This window comes from Phascolarctos cinereus, unplaced genomic scaffold (genome assembly GCF_003287225.1).
Source record: "Phascolarctos cinereus isolate Bilbo 61053 unplaced genomic scaffold, phaCin_HiC Scaffold_8;HRSCAF=390, whole genome shotgun sequence".
NCBI classification, from domain to species: domain Eukaryota; kingdom Metazoa; phylum Chordata; class Mammalia; order Diprotodontia; family Phascolarctidae; genus Phascolarctos; species Phascolarctos cinereus.
Window position 1 is genome coordinate 45,849,871 of NW_027556291.1, and position 21,368 is coordinate 45,871,238.

General features: G+C 46.3%; 1 protein-coding gene across 5 annotated transcripts in view; it reads left to right on the top strand.

Moving 5' to 3' along the window:
- The window catches only part of ENOX2 (ecto-NOX disulfide-thiol exchanger 2), a 304,632-nt gene that overhangs the window by 217,314 nt on the left and 65,950 nt on the right, over nt 1-21,368 (top strand). For all 5 annotated transcript variants that reach the window (XM_020969840.2, XM_078148015.1, XM_020969843.2 and 2 more), the window contains one exon: nt 11,683-11,817. In XM_020969840.2, the coding sequence (XP_020825499.1) occupies nt 11,683-11,817 (135 nt within the window). The remainder of the gene's footprint in view (nt 1-11,682; nt 11,818-21,368) is intronic.

Genomic DNA, 21,368 nt, shown 5'->3' on the forward strand with positions numbered 1-21,368 from the left:
TCACCTAGTCAAATCCCTTCGTTTTAAAGAAGTAGAGAAACTGAGTCCCAGACAGAAGTGATCATCCCGAGGTTGTGCAGGTAGTGAATTACAGAGTAATTATTAGTATTCAAACCTAAGTTCTCTGACTCTCAATCTATGAGTGCTCCGTCCATTGCACCATGCTCCAATGATTTGCCAGATTATTGTCATTAGTAATAATAATAGCTATAATCATCATGATTATTTCCATATTCAGAGCATCCTTTTTTATCCTCTGGCTTTCATCTCTACTTCTCATCTTCTATTCTTTTGACTAGTCCATTTTCTTTTTCTGGGCTGCCTGTTACAGCTTTTGAGCTGTTGAGAGTCCCTCCTCCCCCCCTTTAAACATACAGCTCGAGCGAGGGGACTGCTTTGGAAAAGCTGTTTTCCTCTGTGAGTCCAATTTAAGAATAGGGAAGAATTCTGTCACCCTGGTTTATTAATGAGTCGCCCTCCCCTTCCATCTCTTTTCTTTCCTCTAATGCATTGGGGAAAAAAACCTTTTTCTTTCCCATTAACCCCTTGGGCGGGAGTTAACTCCTTTTGCCTGTTGCCATAGCTGCAGATGCCTGCCTTCCAGCCCAGAAGAGCCCTACCAGTTTATTCCTGCAGACCTGAGAAGGCCAGTTTCAAGACTGCCTCTTCTCTGTGATCTCTATTTTATTAAATGGGATCGTGTGTGTACATCACTTTTTAAACCTTAAGACACTAGTAGCTATTTCTACTACCACTGCTGCTGCTAGGATTTACCTCCCATTCAGAGAGTGCTTTCAGGTTTCTGAAAGCATTTTCCTTAAAACAACCCTGTAAGGCAGGTAGAGCAAGAAATAAGATTACAGATAAGGAAAATGAGGCTGAATGCTTCTGGCCCCTGGGGAGAGAGGTGATGGAGTATCGGCACATTATGAGGCATGCATTATTAAGTGCCCTGATTTGCTTTGCTTGACTGTTCTTTGTTACCAGGGAGGGCTATATCAGGGGAGGGGAAAGCCAGGAGATTCAGTGGGAAATGACCATTTAAAAAAAAAAATTTTTTTAATGAAGCCCTTTAAAAAGCAGGGCTCTGACCCAGCTCTTCCTACTCTTAAGACCAGTGCTAATTCGATGACAATACATTGCTGAGGAAAGGCTTGGCCACTCGTTATATGGCTGGGCCACTAATTGTGGCATTGTGGGTAAGTCATTTCACCTCACCAGGCCTCCGGAGTGAGGCAGCGAGGGTGGATTCTGTTGGAACTCAGGCAGCAATGCTTCTTTTAGATGCTGTGATCTTTGCCATTCTTTGAGGCCAAGCTTGGGTGCCTGTTCTTCCATGCCTCCTTAGAGTAGAAAGGGTGATGGTTTGGGAGTCAATGGACGTAGAGTCAGATTCAGGCTGTGCCATTGTGACCCTGGACAAGTCATTTGCACTTTCTGGGCCTCAGTTTAAAATGAGGGCATTAGACTCAATGGCCTTTAAAGTCCTATGCATCCCCGTGTAAAACTCTGTCCAGCTTTAAATCCTGATCCTGGGAGCACTCTTGCAGCAGATGGTCATGTTGATTTCTTGTCCCCAGGTTGGGCAGCTTTACTCGGGGGAACATGTGGGCTGCTGACAGCAGTCCCCTTTAGGAACAAAAACAAGCAGCCTGCTTCCATTTTCAAAAGATGAGCCTCTTTTTTTCCCCTCAGGCTCTCTGAATTCTACCCTAACATCATAAACAGCCAGGAGAGTGTTGTCTGCCTACTGCTGCCCACCAAAATAACCACAAGCTGTTTCTAGAGCATCTCTTGTGGATGTTTTGCACATTCATAGATTTGAGTGTATAATTTTCAGAGCAAAAATAGTGTCTTTCGGCCACTTCTTCTCATTCTGGAAGATCTTCAAGGAGGTACCCTTTGAAAAACAAGATGGAAACAACATGTAAATCAGTATGTTAATCAAGCCTCAGCCAAAGGCTGGGCACTCAGGAGTTTCTTCTAACACATATCCAGCAGGTGAACAGCCCGCATTGCATATATATTGGTATTTATATATGTCCTATGAGAAACAATTAAGATTAGAAGATGTTCCACACCAGTTACATGACGGCTTTCCGCCCCAGGGGCAACTGGTGCAGCCTCTCACTGCCTGTGTCCCATAGCTGTTCCTAAGGAAGAAGGATGCCTCGTAAAGAGCTCTGGACTTAAGCAAAGGATCACATTTTGAACCCTGCCTCTGTCCCTGCCTTGCTCAAGTCCCTTCCCCTCCCTGGACCTCAATCTCCTCCTCTGTCAAATGAGGAGGATGGACAAGATGGCCTCTGGGGGCCCTTCCAGCTCTAACATCCTATGATCTATCTTTGTGACCTTTGGCAATTCACTTCTCTTCTTGGGCTTCAGTTTCCTTGTCTTTAAAATTAGAGGGTCATGATAGATGATCTCTAAAGTCCCTTTCAGCACCAAAGCCTGTGAGCCTACATCTAGCCTTCCATCAGGGGATCTCTGATCTCCCACTGTCTTGCCTCATGGCCTCTAGTCAAAGGCAAAGGACAGCTACAAAGTGGGTTTGGAATCTGGCATTAAATGCTCGAGCTGTAATCATGGATCAATGGGTAGTTATCCAAAGGTATGTTTTCTTTATGTCTTTCCTTGGTGCGGGGTCCAACAGGGAATGTAATGAATGTATGCGTTTGTGTATTTATTGTTGTCACCAGCTGCTTCCTTCCCAGGCAGCCTGGATACACAGTAAGCCCTGGCTGTCAGGACTGGAGGCTTTTCTTCCATTCGGAAATAAGTGGATAAGCATATACCCCCAGCTTGACTTGCCCCCCTCTCCAGTGCATTATTTACAGGAAACTCACCCCATGGGCAGCATTTGCAAACCACACGCTGTGGTAGAAACCCCTTTAGGATTTGCTCTGGAGCTCATTATCTTTAAAAAAAAAAAACAACCTTATTATTATTGACATTAACAGTAACAAGTATAAGCCTTAAAAATAGCCTGGATTAAGGTGAGGCAGCAGTAGGCTGTAGATTTGCATATGAAATAAATAGAACTTAAAATGGAGCCAAACTAAATGAAGGAAAGTCAACAATTCAAGCTCTTTTGACATTTGGACCCAGTTATTTCTGCGTTAAAATACTTGGGAGAACCATTAAATGAAATGCTACAGAATCCTTCCCCTGGCTAATGATAGGCAGAGCAGTTAACTCGGAATCACTTGGGAGAGGTCACTGCACTGAGCAGGAGAAGCAGAGCACCCCAAGAACAGGACTATTCACACTTAAGAGTTGAACGGGGTCTTTGAGGTGACCTAATTCTACTTTTCATTTTGTAGTGGTCAGAATTAAGGCTCTGAGATGGGAAATGACTTGTCCAATTTCAAACCGCTGGAATTTGAACCCAGGTCCTCTACCTCCAAATCTAGTTCCCTAGTGGCCCAGGGTCACCAAGGCAGTAAGTGGCAGAGCCTGAATTAAATTGTACCGAAGAAGATGACAGTTGAGCATTGAGGAGGAAGGACTGTACAGGTCACCCAATCCAGCTTTCTCCTTTTACTTTACAAATGAGGAGACTGCATCCGAGGAAGGTGATAGGACTAACCCAGGGTCATGCAGAGCTGAGATTTGAACCTAGAGCCTCTGGCACTGAGTCCAGGGCTCTTTCCACTACCCCTCCCTGCAATGAGGGGAAAGCAAGAGAGAGCTCAGAGGGAGTTGCCTTGCTACAAGGGAGTTGCCCTCAGGGCCAGGTCTGCACATAGGCATAATGGGTGATTCTCAGCCTCCTGGGAGTTGAGGGGTACTCCAAGGCCCCGTCTGCACTAGTGAACTCTCCCTCGTGCTGTTCTCTTAGCTTATCTGAAATTATGCCCATCACTAAGTCTCTTCTTAGAAGCAGACAGCAAAGATGATATCTTATGGTGCAGCAGGCAGGGACAGGGACCAGTGCCTACCTAGACCTTAGTACAGCAAAGTCATGCCCTGAGGATGGGGACAGGGAAAAGGCGAGAGCAGGTCCTGTTACAGATCACCAAGCCAAGGACCAGATCCTGGGCAGGCATGGACGTAAGTCTGAGCGATGGGATTGGAGTCAGGCACCAAGTGTCCTCCTAATACTTAAAGGGGCTCACCCCTGACCTGGCCCTGACAGGTGTGGGTGTTGTCTCCACAAGGCCACTGTGACAGTTTACTTAGAAGGTGAAGGGGGACCTGGGATGACTCCTAACCGAGGTTTTAGTTGTCACACTAAAAGGTACGTTCTTTCTGTGTCCACCATTGAGGGTGAAAAGAAAATGTAGCCACCTTCCTGTGAGCTTTATCTTCCTAATTGCCTTAACTCAATCTTTGACATGGCCTGGCTAATCCGCTTCAGGAAATACAGCAATTCTTCCTTCTTAAACTTTCTCTGAGCTTTTTCATCTCATACCACCTGTCAGTATTCCCAACTGTAACGGGAACTTTGGCATCATTACAGGTGACGCCTACAACGGGGGTGGTGGCATTGTGCCGCGTGAGGCATGCGTGTGTGTGTGCTCAGAGGAACTAAAGAATCCCAACGTTTCAGTGCATTGTTCACAAACAATGAGGGATTATTAATTTTCAAGGAAAATGGAGGGTGATTCAGAGCAGCACCTGCAAAGCACCTACAGTGCTCCATGAGACATAAATACATGGGGGAAAGATTGAGACTTGCACATCAGGCTTAGTACAGACCCCAAGCCAGGTATATTCTGTTCCTTTGGCCTGAAGGAGGATTCGATTTAGTGTTATAACTCCCAGCTCAGCACACAGCCTATAATTATTTGGGATCATTGATTCATTCAACAAAGATTTAGAATCATAGATTATTGGAGCTGACAGCTGCTATGGAGACCATCTAGTCCAGGGGTTCCAAGCCTTGGGTCTGGGGACTTGTTTTGTTGTTATTGTTGTTGTTGTAACATGCTGATCACTCTTTTTCAGTATAATTGGTTTCTTTGGTAACCCTCTGTATCTCATTTTATACCTTTAAAAACATGATTGTGAGAAGGGGCCTCTGCTCCACAACCACAAAAGGGCTAAAAATCCCTGCTCCGGTCCAAGACTTTGACTTTATGAAAGAGAAAACTGAAGTCTCTGAGAGAGGAGGGGACTTGTCCATAGTTACACACAGGAAGTGGTAAGAGTACCGGACGTGAGGTCAGAGGGCTGCGTGGGTCACTTAGAATGTGACTGACTGAGGTCCAGTTGTTTCTCCTCGCTAGCCCTCAGTTCTCTTGTCTACAAAGTGAGAGAGGGTAACTTGGTAACTTTATGGGTATGAGAGGTGACAGAGGGGGGAGAAGGCAGAGTGACTTGTCTGTGCCACAGGAGAAACAGTGATGTCAGCAAGAGGACAAGGCTACCAGTTCTTTTTTTTTTTTTTTTGGTTAGGCAATGGGGGTAAGTGACTTGCCAAGGGTCACGCAGCTAGTAAGTGTCAAGTGTCTGAGGCCGGATTTGAACTTAGGTCCTCCTGACTCCAGGACTGGTGCTCTATCCACTACGCCGCCTAGCTGCCCCAAGGCTACCAGTTCTTAAAAGACAGCAGCTCAGTGCAATAGAAAGCATACTGTATTGAGCATCAGAGGACCCAGGTTTGTGAGTCCCAGCTCCACTACTTAACTGCCCATGTGACTTTGGGCAAGTCATTTCCCCCTCCCGAGCCTCAGTTTCCTCCTCTAAAATGAGGGGGTTGTACTAGCTGACCTCTAGGGTCTCTTCCAGCTTTAAAGCTGTGGTCCTATTAGCTAACCTTGTTTCTGTTGAGTTTAAGGTGCTGCTCAGAAATCCAGGTGGTTGGAGAGGTGGGTCTGGAGGTGAGAAGAGAGGTGAGGGCTGGCACAGCCTCAGAGAGCCATGGGTCACCTCCACACCCAGATGAGGCATGGGAGGAGCATCCATTGATTGAGTGCCTGCTACAGGTTTTTCAGTCTGAACCACATCATCCTAAATTCCCATGCGTGTCCCTTAGAGGAATGACTTACTTGTCACAATGGTGAGGTAGAGCCCGTTGGTGATTACCAAAGATGGATTTTAGCAGTAAGATGAAAACAGTCCAAAGACCCCATTTCACCAACTTTATTCAGACCAAACTGTATAGTTCTAGACTTAGTGCTTATCGTTGATAATTTGTGATCAAGCCCATGGGAACACCATGAGAATAGACTCCGGAAAGGTCCATCTCAATTCTGACTCTCTGCTTCTATCACCAGTGGCAAGCGGAAAGGTTTTGGGAAAGGCCTGCTTGGCACAATGGAAAGAAGAGTCTTGAAGGAGGAGTCGGGACACTTGGGTTCAACTGCCTGTGGTCAGAGACGTTAATACCTAAGGAGTCAGTAGCAGAGGTGGGAGAGGGCAGCTAGGTGGCACTGCAGTGGGTAGAGCAGTGGCCCTGGAGTAAGGAAGACCTGAGTTCAAATCCTAACTCAGACACTTACTAGCTGGGTCACTCTGGTCCTAACCCCAATTACTTCCCCAAATAAAAACAAACAAAGAAAAAGAAGTGGGATTTGACTCCTGGTCATCAGACTCTAAGTTTGATACAGTTTCCCCTATGCTCTGAGGTGGCTCTGAAGGGAGCTCCCAAATCAATGAGATCAAAGATCCATTTAAGTATATTTATCAATAATGATAGCTGATAAGAGTATAAAACAGGCTGTCTCAAAAGTCTTAGTGCAGCTTAAAGTACTTTGTTCACAATGCCCCTATGAGTTAGGTAGTACAGATATTATTATCCCCATCTTACAGATAAAGAAACTGAGGCTCAGGGTGACTTCCCTACATCAACATAGCCTCTAAATGGTGGAGTAGGCACTTGAGCCCAAGCCCTCTTAGGGTCTTACAGCCCTCTGCTGCTTTTCCTACTACACCATGCTTCCAAGGAGTTTCCCATCTTCTGTCCTGTTGGTGCTGATGGGCACGTGATCCATAGAATTTATGAAAAGGTACCATCTGGAAGATTCCTTAGTGGAGCCCCGTGGTCAGTGATCCAGGCTGGTCTGCATTGTTGGGAAGAACACCCTTGAGTAGCCAAGGGTGCAGTCCAGAGAGATGTCTTCAGAGGGGACCTGGCTCCTCTGAGCCATTCTAGGACTCAGAGCCTCACTTGGCTCTCCCATGCATGATCACCATGGCCCAGTCAGCTATATGAAAGAATAGCACAGAGCTGCCATTATTATGAGCATTTGGGGGCATCATATGAGGGCAGATGAAAGGAAGAGAAGCAAAGCCTGTTGACTGTCATAGTAGGCCAGCCACTAACATTGAGTTCTGTGGCGGTTTCAGTGGCTTTCCAAGAGTGAGCCCAGGAAGGGCATAGCTGCATTGTCAGACGGCAGCTGTCTTTCCTGATGTAGGTATGCCTCTTCCCAGCATGCCAAGCCTTGGGATGGTGGCCAGGGAAACTCTGTATGTACGTCTGTGTTTTCCCTCCATGTGGTGCCTTATAGACTGTGGCTCTGCTTGGTACCCCACCAATGGCTGGGAGCCAGTCTTCTCGTATTCCTGTGATAACCAACGTTGCACAGACAGCCAAGGCTGTATCTCTGAAGCCTGTCCTTCCACTCTGCCTACATTGGCCTGGGCCTTAGCATGAGTCCCACACATACCTGCACTTGTGGCATCAGCTGCCTGGATGAAACACTGCCAAGTGGCCTTTTCCAGTTCAGAAAGGGTATCAGGCCAGATGTACCTTTGAAGTTCTTAACCTTTTCTGCTGCCAGGTGACAACTCTGAACAGATGTTTAGCACGGCAGGGTTAGGAATCCTAATCGTTGCTGCACCAAAAGGAACATCTGGGCTTTCTCTTTAAAAGTGAAACTTCCCTAACTTGCTTCTCAAAGTGACTGGGTCTGTATGGGACAACATAGTTAATGAGGGTAGAGAAATTCTTGACAAACCCCAAAGTTGAATGAGCTGCACATAGGAAGGCTTGCACTCCCAGAAGCACCTAACGAAGCTCATCAAATAGAATGGCACTCTGATTTTACTGATTGGGCAAATGATGCCATAGGAGGGAAATCAGCTAGTCCAAGGCCACTGAACTGGGAAGTACCCCTGGAAATAGGATCTACAAAGAAGGTAGCAGAGAAGAAGCAGACCGTTAGGGCTAGAATTGACCTCCTCTTTGCCCCTGTCATGGCCCATGGCATATGTATCTGTGTGCATATGGCCCTTCCAGTTCTAATGTCCTTTGAATCTCTGAGGCCTGGACTTGAAGTTAAGAAACCTGGATTGACTCAGCCAGGTCACTGCCCTTTCCTTGGTTTCCTCCCTTGTAAATTAGAAACAATAATTCTGGGATGACCTACCTTTCAGGGTCGTCATGAGGCTTAGCTGAGAGTGTGTGCATCTGTGTATGTCTGTGTGTGTGTGTGTATACATATATATATGTATATGTATATATACATATGTATGTCAGAGAAATTGAAGATCTGAGAGTTTGGACTGAATTGCCCATGAGCCCTGGCACAGGCCCTACCTCCTGCTGTAGCCTTGGACATGTCCCAGGGCCCTCTGCGTGTGGTACAGAGGTTCCTTATCTACAAGATGGAGAGGCTGAACAAAACATTCTCCCTTCCAGCTCTGACATTATTCTGTCCTGTGACTGCCATTTGTCAGAGGGGGGTCAGACTTAATGGTCTCTGAACTCCTTTCCAATTTAAATATTATAGCATGCTGGTGGGACTTGGCAACATGTTGTTAGCAAGTAGTTTGAGTTACTGGATCTGCTCTATTTCTGTTTTATAAAAGTTGGTAATTACACACACATACATGCACACATACACGTACAGATGCAGACATGTATTTACATACATACATACACACACAGTGCCCAATAATTAGTCCCAATCAGTGAAATTTTACTGTATTTGATGCCCAGGGAGGGGGCTGATCCTAGTGCCTGTCACCCTTCAGTGACATAGGCGGAGCACCATCATAGAGGATTCTGCTTCTCCTGCTATATTATGCTTAGGTGACGTTGGGCCTCCTCTCTCTGAGTCTCACTTCCATCTTTTATAAAATGATGAAAGTGTCAGACTAGATAGTCCTTACAACCTATGCTCCAAAGAATGCTGGCCAAAGATTTGGGAACTCCAAGTGGATGCAGCTGGTGCCATATTATTATAAACCAGGCTCAAAGGTCACATTTATTTTTCATCTTGGAGCACCTTAAGCTTTACAAGATATTCATAATGACCAGGAGGTTCAGAGTACATACTTTATTATCCCAATTTACATATGAAAAAACTGAGGCTGTCAGAGATTTAAGTGATTTGTCCATGATGACAAAGCTAGTAAATGTCTGAGCTGAGACTTGAAGTCAGATGTCCAGACCCTGAGACCGTTACTGTTGTGAGCATGCAGGAAGGCTGTCCAAAAAGTGCTCATTCATTCATTCATTCATTCATTCATTCATTCATTCATTTGGTGGGCTGTCCATTCTATAGTACTAGCATGTGTTCATGGTAAGTGCTTATTATGTTTGGTGAATTGAAGACATGTAGTTTGCCTCCCAGGCCAGTGGAGCTTATGTATCCAGCCACTCCATACCACTGCCTTGGGGAGGCTTAGGCAGTGAGTCCATTTGTTGGACTTGGAGCTAAGAGACATTGGTCCAAAGCCGATCTTTTAATACAGAGTGGCTGGGTGACCTTGGGTAAGTTTCTTCCCCTGTTGGGGCCTGTTTTTTCCATTGAAGAAGGGGAAGCCACTTACAACTTTTTTTAATATATATACATATATAAATTTATTTATTTTTAGTTTTCAACATTTACTTCCACAAGATTTTGAATTCCAAATTTTCACCCCATCTTGCCCCTCCCCCCACCCCAAAATAGCATGCATTCTGAATACCCATTCCCCTAGTCTGCCCTCCCTTCTGTCTCTCACCCCCTTTCTCTTATCCCCCTCCCTGTAGGGCAGGATAGATTTCTGTACCTCATTTCCTGTATTTCTTATTTCCCAGTTGCATGTGGAAACATTTTTTTTAACATGTCTTTTTAAAACTTTGGGTTCCAAATTTTCTCCCTTCCTCCCACCCCACCCACCCTCATTGAAAAGGCAAGCAACTCAATACAGGCCATACGTGTGCAGTTATGCAAAACACTTCCATAGTAGTCATGTTGTGAAAAACTAACTCTATTTCCCTTAATCCAGTTACAACTTTTTTCAAAAGCCTATGTATGATCAATAAATTATAGCACATGAATGTAATAGAATATTGCTGATTTGTAAGCTATGGTGACTAGGCAGAATTCAGAGAAGCACAGGAAATTGGATAGATGAATGGATGGATGCTTGGGTGGATGGACTGGTGCAAAGTGGAGTAAATAGGATACATGACTACAACAATGTAAATGGGAAGAACAAAAAAACAAAGAAAGGAAAAACCGAGTGCTGTATAAGTCTAATGGCCAAGTTTGGCCCTAGGGAAGAGGGTAATAAAGGCACCTCCCTCTCTTCTTTTCAGAGAAGGGGGCCTGTGGGTGTAAAACATTGCATATACTGTCAAACTTGGTTGGTGTGTTAGTGTTGCTGAACTACCTTTTTCCCTCTTTCTTTTTTATTCTTTATTACTAGAAATGAAGGTTATATAAAAAGAGGCAATCAGTAAAATACTTTTTGAATAAATCCTATGGTCAGCTCTGTGAGTCAGCTGTACTGATCCCATGCAGTGGCTTTAGTTAGTGTCCCCTCCCTGCCAAGACCTTTAAGCAGAGGTAAAGCCACTTGGCAGGTGTGTCGTGGGGGCCATAGGGTCATTTCCTTCAGGGATGGCTTGGACCAGGCAGTCACAGAGGCCCCTTCCAACTCAGAGAATCACTCTGTGATTCACCAGAAGCACAGGAAATCTCTCACCCAGTCTCAGCTCCCATTTACACATAGGTGTAAAGCCTTGCACTGAAACCCAATCTTCAAAATCCCATTGCCTTGAAGCTTCCTGATGGAAGGCCTTCTCCGGCCCAAGCCTGATGCTGCACTCCTCCTTTGCCCAGGCTCACCAGGCCCTTTGTGTTGTGGCTGGAGCTGGTCTTAGGCCCCAGGATAATGGCCATGGGGCATGGAACAGTAGAAAGAGAACCAGATTTAGAGTGAAGCCTTGGATTCAAATCAGAGAGATCTCTGTCATACACCTAAAAGCCATAGGCCTGTGAGCAGGCTTCTTGTGTATCCTCTCTGGTCCTCTTCTCTTCCTGTAAAACAGGCTCAGTCATGCATGAAGTACCTCCCTCACAGCCTGAGGGAAACATGCTAACTAGGTGACCTTGAGTCAGTCTTTGCTCCTCTCTGAGCCTCAGTTACCTGGTTTGTAAAATGTAGTGATGACATACTCTGCCTCATGGGGTTGTTGGGAGGAAACACTCAAGTGTCAGAGAAGTGGGAATGATTGTTCATCACAATAATATTGCTGAATGCTCAAGAGATCTGTGACCTCATCAGTGTTGTGTACATCGTCCAAAATGCCAGGCCTTCCCATTCTGTCCAGCTGTCATGCACATCCTCCCACAGGCTTACTCCCGGGAGTCTTCTAAATGTGATAGAGACCCTGTGCACTTGTTCTGGCCATCCCATGGGGCTCTCACCACTATTTCATCAATGGTCTCTTTTCTTCCAATTCTTCAAAATTCCCTCTTGTATAGTAGACTTACCTTGTTTATGTTTCCTTTGCAGCTGATGGTAGTAGAAATCTGAGCATGGAATCTGCACCAATGGCTCTCCCGATGTCGGACCCGAACGCATGGGCCACAGCGATGAATAATCTCAGAATGACACCACTGGGAATTGCAGGACAGCCTATGCTACCAGGTATACCATCTTCTGTCACTGTGGCACCTGCCAAAGTCACGTCTGTGTTGAGCACCCTGGGGTGGGGCACAGCATAGGGACTAGAGCTCTGCAACGCCCAGCTTCCTGTCCCACTTCTGCCTCTCACTGGCCATGCCACTGAGAAAGCTACATCTGAGCCTCAGTTTCCTCCTGTGTAAAATGAGGAGAACAGTCTCTCAAATGAAATAACAGCTGCCAAGCCGCTGCCCAGTTTTAGCACGGGGACAGCCCATGTCAGCATTGCTCACCATTATTATTGTCATGGTCATCAGTGTGCCAATGATGAGGACGCCCCTTCTTTTCCCATGGGATAATGACAACTTTGGCCAGCCTCTGGTTATTATGGAAAGCAGCAGAGGGAGCCCTGACAGAAAATGGAGGGCAGGCCTGGGGTTGGACACTCAGGAAAGAGCAACCAGGGACCTTTCTCATGGGACATCTTATAATTGCACACTTTGTAGGGCCAGAATATCCTGCTCTCTGGAGCAGGGATAAGTCAAGTCAACCAGGCCAGATGCTATGCTGAGCCCTGAAAGTGGGAAAAGTCCCTGCCCACCAGAAACTTCTAGGCTAATGTGGGAGACAACATGTAAATCAATGGGCACATACAAGGTGCAAGCAGAGTAGATGCAAGGTCACTGCAGAAGGGAAAGGCCCTGGCAGCGGGGAGTGTGCAAGGTCTCATGTAGAGCCTTGGAGAAAGCCAGGGATTTTAAGAGGAGGAGGAGGAAGAGGGGAAGGTGAAGAGGAAGAGCATTCCAGGCATGGATGGGGCACAGCCAGTGCAAAGGCGTGGAGATGGGAGATACAGAGAAACAATAAGAAAGCCAGTTTGGCCAACTCATAAAGTGAGGGGAGGGGAACAATGTGTTATAAGGCTGGAAACACAGAAAGGTTCCAATTGTGGTGGGCTATAAAGCTCCAAGAGAGGAGTTATATTTGATTCTAGAGATAATAGGGAGCCATTGGAAGTTGTTGAGTGGGGGAGGTGGGTGGTCAAGAGTGGGGGAATCAGGGTGGGTCAGTAGGGGAGGATGACATGGTCAGATGTGTACTTTAGGAAAAGAGGCAGCTGTGGGGAGTGGGGAGAGCCTTGAGTCAGGGAGACCAGGTAGAAGGCTGTTACTTTCCTTAGCCCAGGGGAGAGGTAATGATGATGACCTGCACTTGGCTGGTATAACATGTGGTACAGGGGCTACCCAAAGCCTTCCATGGGCTCTGTCTGCAACCCAGGGGGGTTCCAAGTGCCTCGGCCCAGCTCTGAGCAATGGCCTAGGTATAGAGTCCTGGAACCTCAGCATTGGAGCATCGTCTGCCCCTCGCCACATCACTAGGCTCTTTCTGCAGTCTTTAATTTTCAGGAGTCTCGAGGCCCCTTTAAATGAAGGGGTCTAGGTGTTAGGCATCTGCTGTCATCTCCAGTGGGGCACCTCAATCTCCTGAAGGCTGCATGGATCTAGGTAAAGAACCTAAAAAGGAGATGTTTCATTTCCATCTCTAGTCACTGATAATTTCTTATGTTCTATGAACCAGGGATCCACAAGGTCCCCATAAGCTCTGTAGGCCTGTGGTGTAGCATTTCTGTTGTGGGTAGCATTACTGGGTGAGAAACTTGGCCATTTTCAAAACCTGTGGAGGATTTACAGAGGGACATAAAATTTCTCAGGAGCAAAAGATGGAAAGGGGCAGTGATCTGTGCCAGTGGAGGGGCTTCCCACATTTGAAGATCACTGAATGGTTGCCATGTTATTTCTCACCATCATGGTGTGATACTTGGGCAGCTTTGTGAGCTCACTGATGCAGGTATTCCTTTCAGTGCGCAGACCAAGCTGCCACTCTGAGTCACAGCCCAAGATCACATCAGTATTTTTCAGCTGCTGGTATTCCATTTTGGATTCCTATTGAGCCTGTAGCCCATGGAAACCAATTGAAGATGAGACAGCTAAGCCCTGGGGCAGCTAGGTGGCACAGTGGATAGAGCACTGGCCCTGAAGTCAGGAGGACCTGAGTTCAAATGTGGCCTCAGACTAAACACTTGACACTTACTAGCTGTGTGACCCTGGGCAAGTCACTTAACCCCAATTGCCTAAAAAGAAAAAAAAAATGAGGAGACAAAGCTAAGCCCCTTCCCAGAGTCCCTGAGAGCAGCTCTGAGATGAGACTTCTTCAGGCACATGAGTCAGGAGCCCTTACGTCCTGGCTCCAGGCAGTACCAATAGAGAGGAACTAGAATCCCTACACTCCCATCTCCCACCCCTCCAGAGTCAGCCAGTCATAAAGCACTGAAGGTTATAGTTCTGGCCTTTCAAGCTAGAAGGGACCATAGAGGTCCTCCATGCCAGTCCCTTCATTTTAGAGCTGATGAGGAAGAGACTTCCCCAAAGTCCTCCTGTGAGAGGAGAGTTTTGAACCCAGGTGTTAAGAGTCTAAATTCAGAATTCTTTGCTGCCACCATGCTATGGCTTTTCTAAGCCAGCCGTATGCCTCTGATAATTATCACAGTGAACACCTAACCAAGAGTTGTACTCTGGTGGGGACTCAGATGAGTCAGATGGTGGCCTGATTGACAGCTCCCCATTCAACTCTGCTCATATCTTCATTTTGTGGACTCCTACGCTTAGATAATGTGTCATTTTTAAAATCCCCATCAGCTAAGTGCTTGTGTAAATGTCCCTTCGATGAGATCTGCAGTGTGGAATAGTGGACTGGGCCACAGAGATGGAGTCAGCTCCAGCATGTGGATGCTGGGGGACCTTGGGCACCTCATGTAAACCACTTTGAGCCTCCCTTTCCTTATCTGCAAAGTGAAGCTAATAACATTTGTGCGAACTACATCACAGGGCTGCTGGGAAAAGGCTTGGGGTAGGATAGAGTTATCAACATTGCTATTGTCACTGTTATCTCCTCTCATTATTAACATCATAAGAAGGTCTTCCTGCCTTCTTCTCTCTTCTCTCCTCTTTTCTCTATTTTCTCTCCTCCTTTTTCTCTCCTTCCTCCTCTCTCCTCTTTTCTCTCCTTTTTCCTCTCTCATTTTCTTCCCTTTCTCCTCCTTCCTCTTTTTTCTCCTTTCTCTTCTCTCCTCTTTTCTCTCCTTTCTCCTTCTCTTTTCTCTCCTTTCCCCTCTCTCCTCTCTTCCCTCCCCTCTCCTTCTCTTTTCCCTTCTTTCTCTCCTCTCCTCTCTCCCCTGCTTTGGTCGGTAGACAACAGAGCACTTCTAAATGCCCCCTATTCAGGGGTAGAGGGTTGGGAAGAAAGTTCGGAGGGTGAGGAGGGAGAGTAACAAAATCACCACATGTGTGAGAAAGTCGCCTGAAGGGCTTTTAGAGATGTTCATCCTGAAGTGACTTGCCCAGAATCCCCTAGTCCCTGACCTAGGCAGATTCTCCTGGAGGTCTTCTGGTCCCCAGGCCAGAGTTCTTTCCCCAATTTCACGCTCACTCCATCCTTGTCTGAGCTATTTCCCTGGATGTTTCTGGCAGTGCTAGCCAAGGATCCTTTTCACAGACTCTCAAAGGTGCCATCTAGTCCAATCCACCTTGGAACAAGAATTGCCCTCCACCATGCCTGACAGTGAAGAGCAATCCACTGCCTCCCAAGGCAGCCCACTTGAATTTGGCTTTTGTTATTAGGAAATTCTTCCTGCCATCGAGCCTACATCTGTCTCTGCAACGTCCACTGGGCCCAAGCAGAATACAGATCTAATCCCTCTTCCATATGACAGCCTTTCAGAATACTTGGAGATGGCTTTCTTGGTCCCCCTGGGTCTTTTCTTCTCTAGTTCCTTCACCTGCTCCTTGCCATACTCTTGGTAGACTATGAGCTAAAAGGTTTCAAGGCCCTTCCAGAGAATTGCAGGACCAAGGTAGACATTTGGGGGGGGGGGAGGAGCGGAGAGCTCTCATTCCACTGCTTCAGCCCAGCCCCAGCCTCAGTCTTCGGCTCTGTTGCATGGACAGAAGGGTTTCAACATCCTTGTGTGACTGTACATTCTGTCTCTGGTGCTGTGGTTAGTGATCCTTGGCTCTGGCCTTGTCAGGGCCATAGATAGATAAAGCACTGGCCATCAGGCCTGGAAAAGATTTTATATAGGGTTAAAATTTCTCAGCATCTCAGTATAATTTTCTTTCATTTTCCAGTGGGCTTTGTAACAGTTCAGAAGGAATGAAAATAATTTTCCAGAATTATGTAACCAATTTTGAATCCTAATCTTCTACAGAATGGTTTAATTATGCATATATAATCATATCCTCTTTGGAAATGCTTGCTTGAGAACAATCCACGTATGCATTTGAGCAGCTTCCCTGGGAGCACAGACCCGCCTTGCGGGGCTGGAGGTGTCTCAGCAGCACTCAGAGACTGATGCCACGTCATACCTTTTGCCTGCCGTGGCCAGGTGGCCATCATGTGGTTATTCAGAGAGACTGCAGAGAACAGCTTTTCAGTAAGGCAGAGAAGGAGGCGGCCCTGGCCAGCTGGCTCTCTAGAGAGGGCCTCTGGAGGGGCCCCACAGAAGGGGCACAGTGGGAGGGAGAGATGCCTTCCCATTCCCCCAAAGCTCTCACTGACCAGCCTGCCCAGACAGTGTCCTCCTCACCTGCCAGGCCTGAAATGCCACCATAAGTCATTTCCCTGGGGAAGATAGCAAAGACCCAGAACAGGACTCAGAAGGCTTTTCTGTCAGCACAGAGGACTTGATCTGGGTGAATGGAAGAGTTCAGTTATGGACAGTGACAGGTAGAGAAATGAGCCCAGGATCTGGAGTCAGAGGGCCTGGGCCCATCCTCTAGTTGTGCTCCTTAGCCCTGCGATCTAAAGCTAGAAGGGACGATAGACGTCATCTTGGCCAGCTCATTTGACCAATGGTCTTTGAATTGCCACACTAATGGCCTCTTCTCCATACTCATCCTTCTCTGCTTCTCTGGACCACCTTCTCCTCCTGGATCTGTGGCCTGCTCAGGGTTCTCGTCCTGCCTATCTGACTAATCCTCCTCAGTCTCTTTGGCTTGGTCTTCATTCCTGGCCCAGCTGAGACTGCCTCCCTGCCTCCCTTATTTTGCTAAGGGTTTGCACTATAACAAGGCTGCAGTAAGGCTGCTGATACACAGAGGTATGATAGCAGGATGAGGGTTTAGAAAAATGCACTCAATTCTTCCTTGTTTTAGTCCCTATGTACACACACACATACCCCTCCCCTGCCTTCTTCCAGCTCCTGACCTTGCCTAAATTCCAAAGTCTTCTAGCCAGGACTCAGAAAAGGAGCCTGTGTTTGCCAATCCTTAAATTACTTAGAACTGTGACCAGATGTATGTACTAGTTCCATAGGAAGGTTCTGGAGTGAAGGTAAATGGCCCCAAGCAAAGAACTTTGTCCACGTGTGGGGATGCTGTGAAAAGGGGCCCCTCAGGACAAGGACTTGAGCCTCTTGGCTTGCTCCACATCACCACTGGGGCCCTCATCACCTAATGCTTCTGGGAGCCTCCCCAGTCTAGACCAGGGGCCTGGAGAAAGGAGGTCATTGCCCCTGGGACTCCATCACCACATTGGAGAAAAATGACCGAGTGAATGCCCTGTCTTTGTTCAGGCTTCAGGTTAACTGTAGGATTCCCATAGCTTCCAATGAATGCTCGCTTGGGCCTGGCATTAGTGTCTGAAGGAAACCTCCTTGTCTTCTTGTGGTTAATGGATGACTGGCACGTTTCTTCCACTTCTGTGGCTAAAGGAACCATTGGGGTGTTATTGAGCCTCTGGGCCATCTCTTGCCACTTGCGCTCAAGTCCACTAGGCATTGCATCTCACAAAACTCTTGGCATCTTGAATTCTAGTAAGAGTGGTGGAGAGAGGGTTTTTTCTACAGCTCTAGCTACTTCAGACCTTCAAGTATCCACACTGGCATCAGTGAAGGCCTTCCCTCCTCTGCAGATGGCATCCCTGGTTGTACCTCAGCAGATGGTTTCATGGGTACTACCTTCTTCACAGGGTGGCTGTATGGAAAGGGCTTTGGAAACACACATACCATAGAAATCTGAGGGCTGTCGAAGCCAAATATGACAGAGTGCTTACCTTCTAGGAACTTACAGTCTAGTGGGGAATATGAGATTAGCAAATAATCAAAATGTTTTGTGAATACTTACTTCAATATTATAAGGTGCCCTATTTCTGTCATAGAGAGATAGCATGATATAGTGGATAGAGGGCCTGCCTTAGAGTCTGGAAAACTTAAGTTCAAATTCTCCTCTGAGGCAGAGGAGCTAGGAGACCCTGACCAAGTCATGTATCCTCTCAGTGGCCTCCCTGGCAGCTCTGTACCAGTCTAAGTTACACAAGAACTAAGTTGCTGGTCTGCCTCAGTGGCAGAAGTTGTTAGGCGAAAAGTTCTCCTCACAAACAAGATCACAAGTGTAGACAGAAGAGGCATTTTAAGCCTTCCACTAATACAGACAGCAGCTCCTTGGTGTCAGCACACAGTGCTGTGAGTCACAGTGGTGAGGAGCTCCTCAGCGCTTAGGTGGTCTAGGCCAAGGGCCCCTCTGCATTCCCAGGCCCATGGACTCCAGTCCTTTCCAGCCTGGTGGGCCTTGCCAGAGCCTGCTCTCCCCTGGCAAAGCCTCTGAGAAGCCAGGGGCCTCTCCATAGCATAGCAGGACCTCAGGGAGGCAGTAGTGGGGGACTCTAGCAAAACGAATTGAATGTGCCTGCTCAGAAATGAATTTCATAAAATATGAATGTAATCATAGCAAACAGCAGAGTGGTAAGTAAATCACTCAGCAGTTCTCTTTATCTTGTGTATTTATTTTTCATTCACCCCCATTTATTAGTAGATAGTCCAGGGAGATGAGTGTTTCCTTTCCAGCCCAAGTGGCAGAAGCTGTTTAACGAGCTGGGGTTTCTGTAATCTCCAGGCAGGTAGGTCTACGTGGCGAGTGAGGGATGAGAAGAGTGATGAGGACAAGGGTCCCAGCAAGCAAAGAAGGCAAACGCTTGGCTGGGGGGGGCAGAAGGTACGCCAGCAGCCTCCATCTTTCTCATAGAAAATGATCAGGTTTTCGGTGGGCAGGGTCACTTAGTGCAGTGCATAGTAGGCTGCTAACGAAGGGGTCACCAGACGCGGCTCAGTCTTCCTGACGTGGCTGGCAGTGGCTTGACAATGGCTCCAGTGGGCAGTGTGCCCCTCTACCACTTCCACCCATTCCTCCTGGCTCGGCCTTCCTCCTGCACGGATATGTTCTCTCTCCTGGCAGAGTGTGAGCTCCCTGAGGACAGGTCAGCCCGTGCACAGACGGGCACTGAGGAGATGCTGCTCGTTAGCTGGTTCATTGATTGATCTTCCTGTGTTTGGAAGACACCTGTCATTCCCTACACACACACACACACACACACACACACACACACACACACACACACACACAGATACATACACACACACAGATACATACACACATAGTGACAAACACACCATCACACAATACACACACACCATACTTAAATACACATAACATACCGCCCACACATGCCATACATGCATATGAACATACTATAGCAATGTAAATACACTACACATATACCACACAACACATGCCACACATATACAACACATGTGTACATCATGCACATATGAAAACATATGTCACACACAAAACACAACACATACACGCCACACATAACAACACTATATATGCCACACACCATAGCACACATAAATACACCACACATACCACAATATACACAAATATACCACACACACCGCACATAACACACATACACCACACATTGAAACATACAACACAATCCACAATACCACACATACAAACACCGTACCACCCACACACACACACATACACACACATTGCTTGTTTGTTTTTTTAGGCAATTAGGGTTAAGTGACTTGCCCAGGGTCACACAGCTAGTAAGTGTCAAGTGTTTGAGGTTGGATTTGCCTGACTCAAGGGCCAGTACTCTATCCACTGCACCACCTAGCTGCTCCCACAACACACACATATACCCATCACACATGTACATATACCACAAACATATATATGCCACACACACACAAACATATACCATACCATACAAACACTATATAATATACCTACCATATATATACACAGTCACACACTCATACACACAACATACATGCATACCACTAAAGCATACGCACCACATGCAAATACAACACAACATAATGCCACACATATACAAACACACCACACCATGCATGTTACACATACAGACACATGCTACATACACACCTACCACATTTCCATACATGCCACACACATTCTACGCACATACACATACACCGCACAACCACTGCAAACATGCCATGCATTCGTGCATACATACAAACACACATACCTATAAACACATGATGCATATTCAAATATTTATCATACCTATAAACATACAACACATATACAAATATTTACCACACACCACATATATCACACACATACACAACACCCACATCACACACATGCATACCTCACACCATACACACCCCATGCATACACATGCCATACACTCACATGCTGCATATACAACATGTGTTGTAACATACAACATAGCACACATACCACACAAACACATAGGCCTACCACAAATATACACCATACATGTGCCACATGTGCATGTAAACACACAACACACTATACATATAGCCCAACACACACAAATACACACCCCACTTACACGTGCCACACGCAATACACCACAGATACATACCACACAACCCCACACATAGACAACACACCACACATACACACCTCACACACCACTCATACACATACTCACACATGCCATACATACATACATAGAGATACAGTACACATAAACACATCACAATACAACACACATACTTACTATACACCCCACACATACACATACTACACACTCATATGCCTCACATACAAACATACTGCACAACACAGTACACACATGCCACACAAACACATATACCATAATACATACCACACATACATGCAAGCACACAACATGCCATTCATACACACACCAATACACACTCCACTTTACATATGCCACATATATATATACACACACACCCCACACACAAAATATATACCCCCCACACCCCACACATAGACAACACATACCACACATGTATAAACACAAAATACACCATACATACCACACACACGAACACATAACACACACTCCATATATACACACAACCACACATAAACACATAGACACACCACACATACAGGCATACAACACCACATAATATATACATACCACATACACACACAAATACATATACACAACACAAATGCACACACCACACCATACAAATATACCACACATATACACACAAACATGTGTGCACCATACATGCCACCCTTAAAGACATCACAAATACACACAAAACACACACACCACACACATTCCGTTACATCTTTAAACAGAATACAAAGCACACAGACCTTAATACACAATTCACACAACCACACATATATACAAGCACATGAGTGTATATATTCGACATATATACACAAATACACAAAACAAACAAC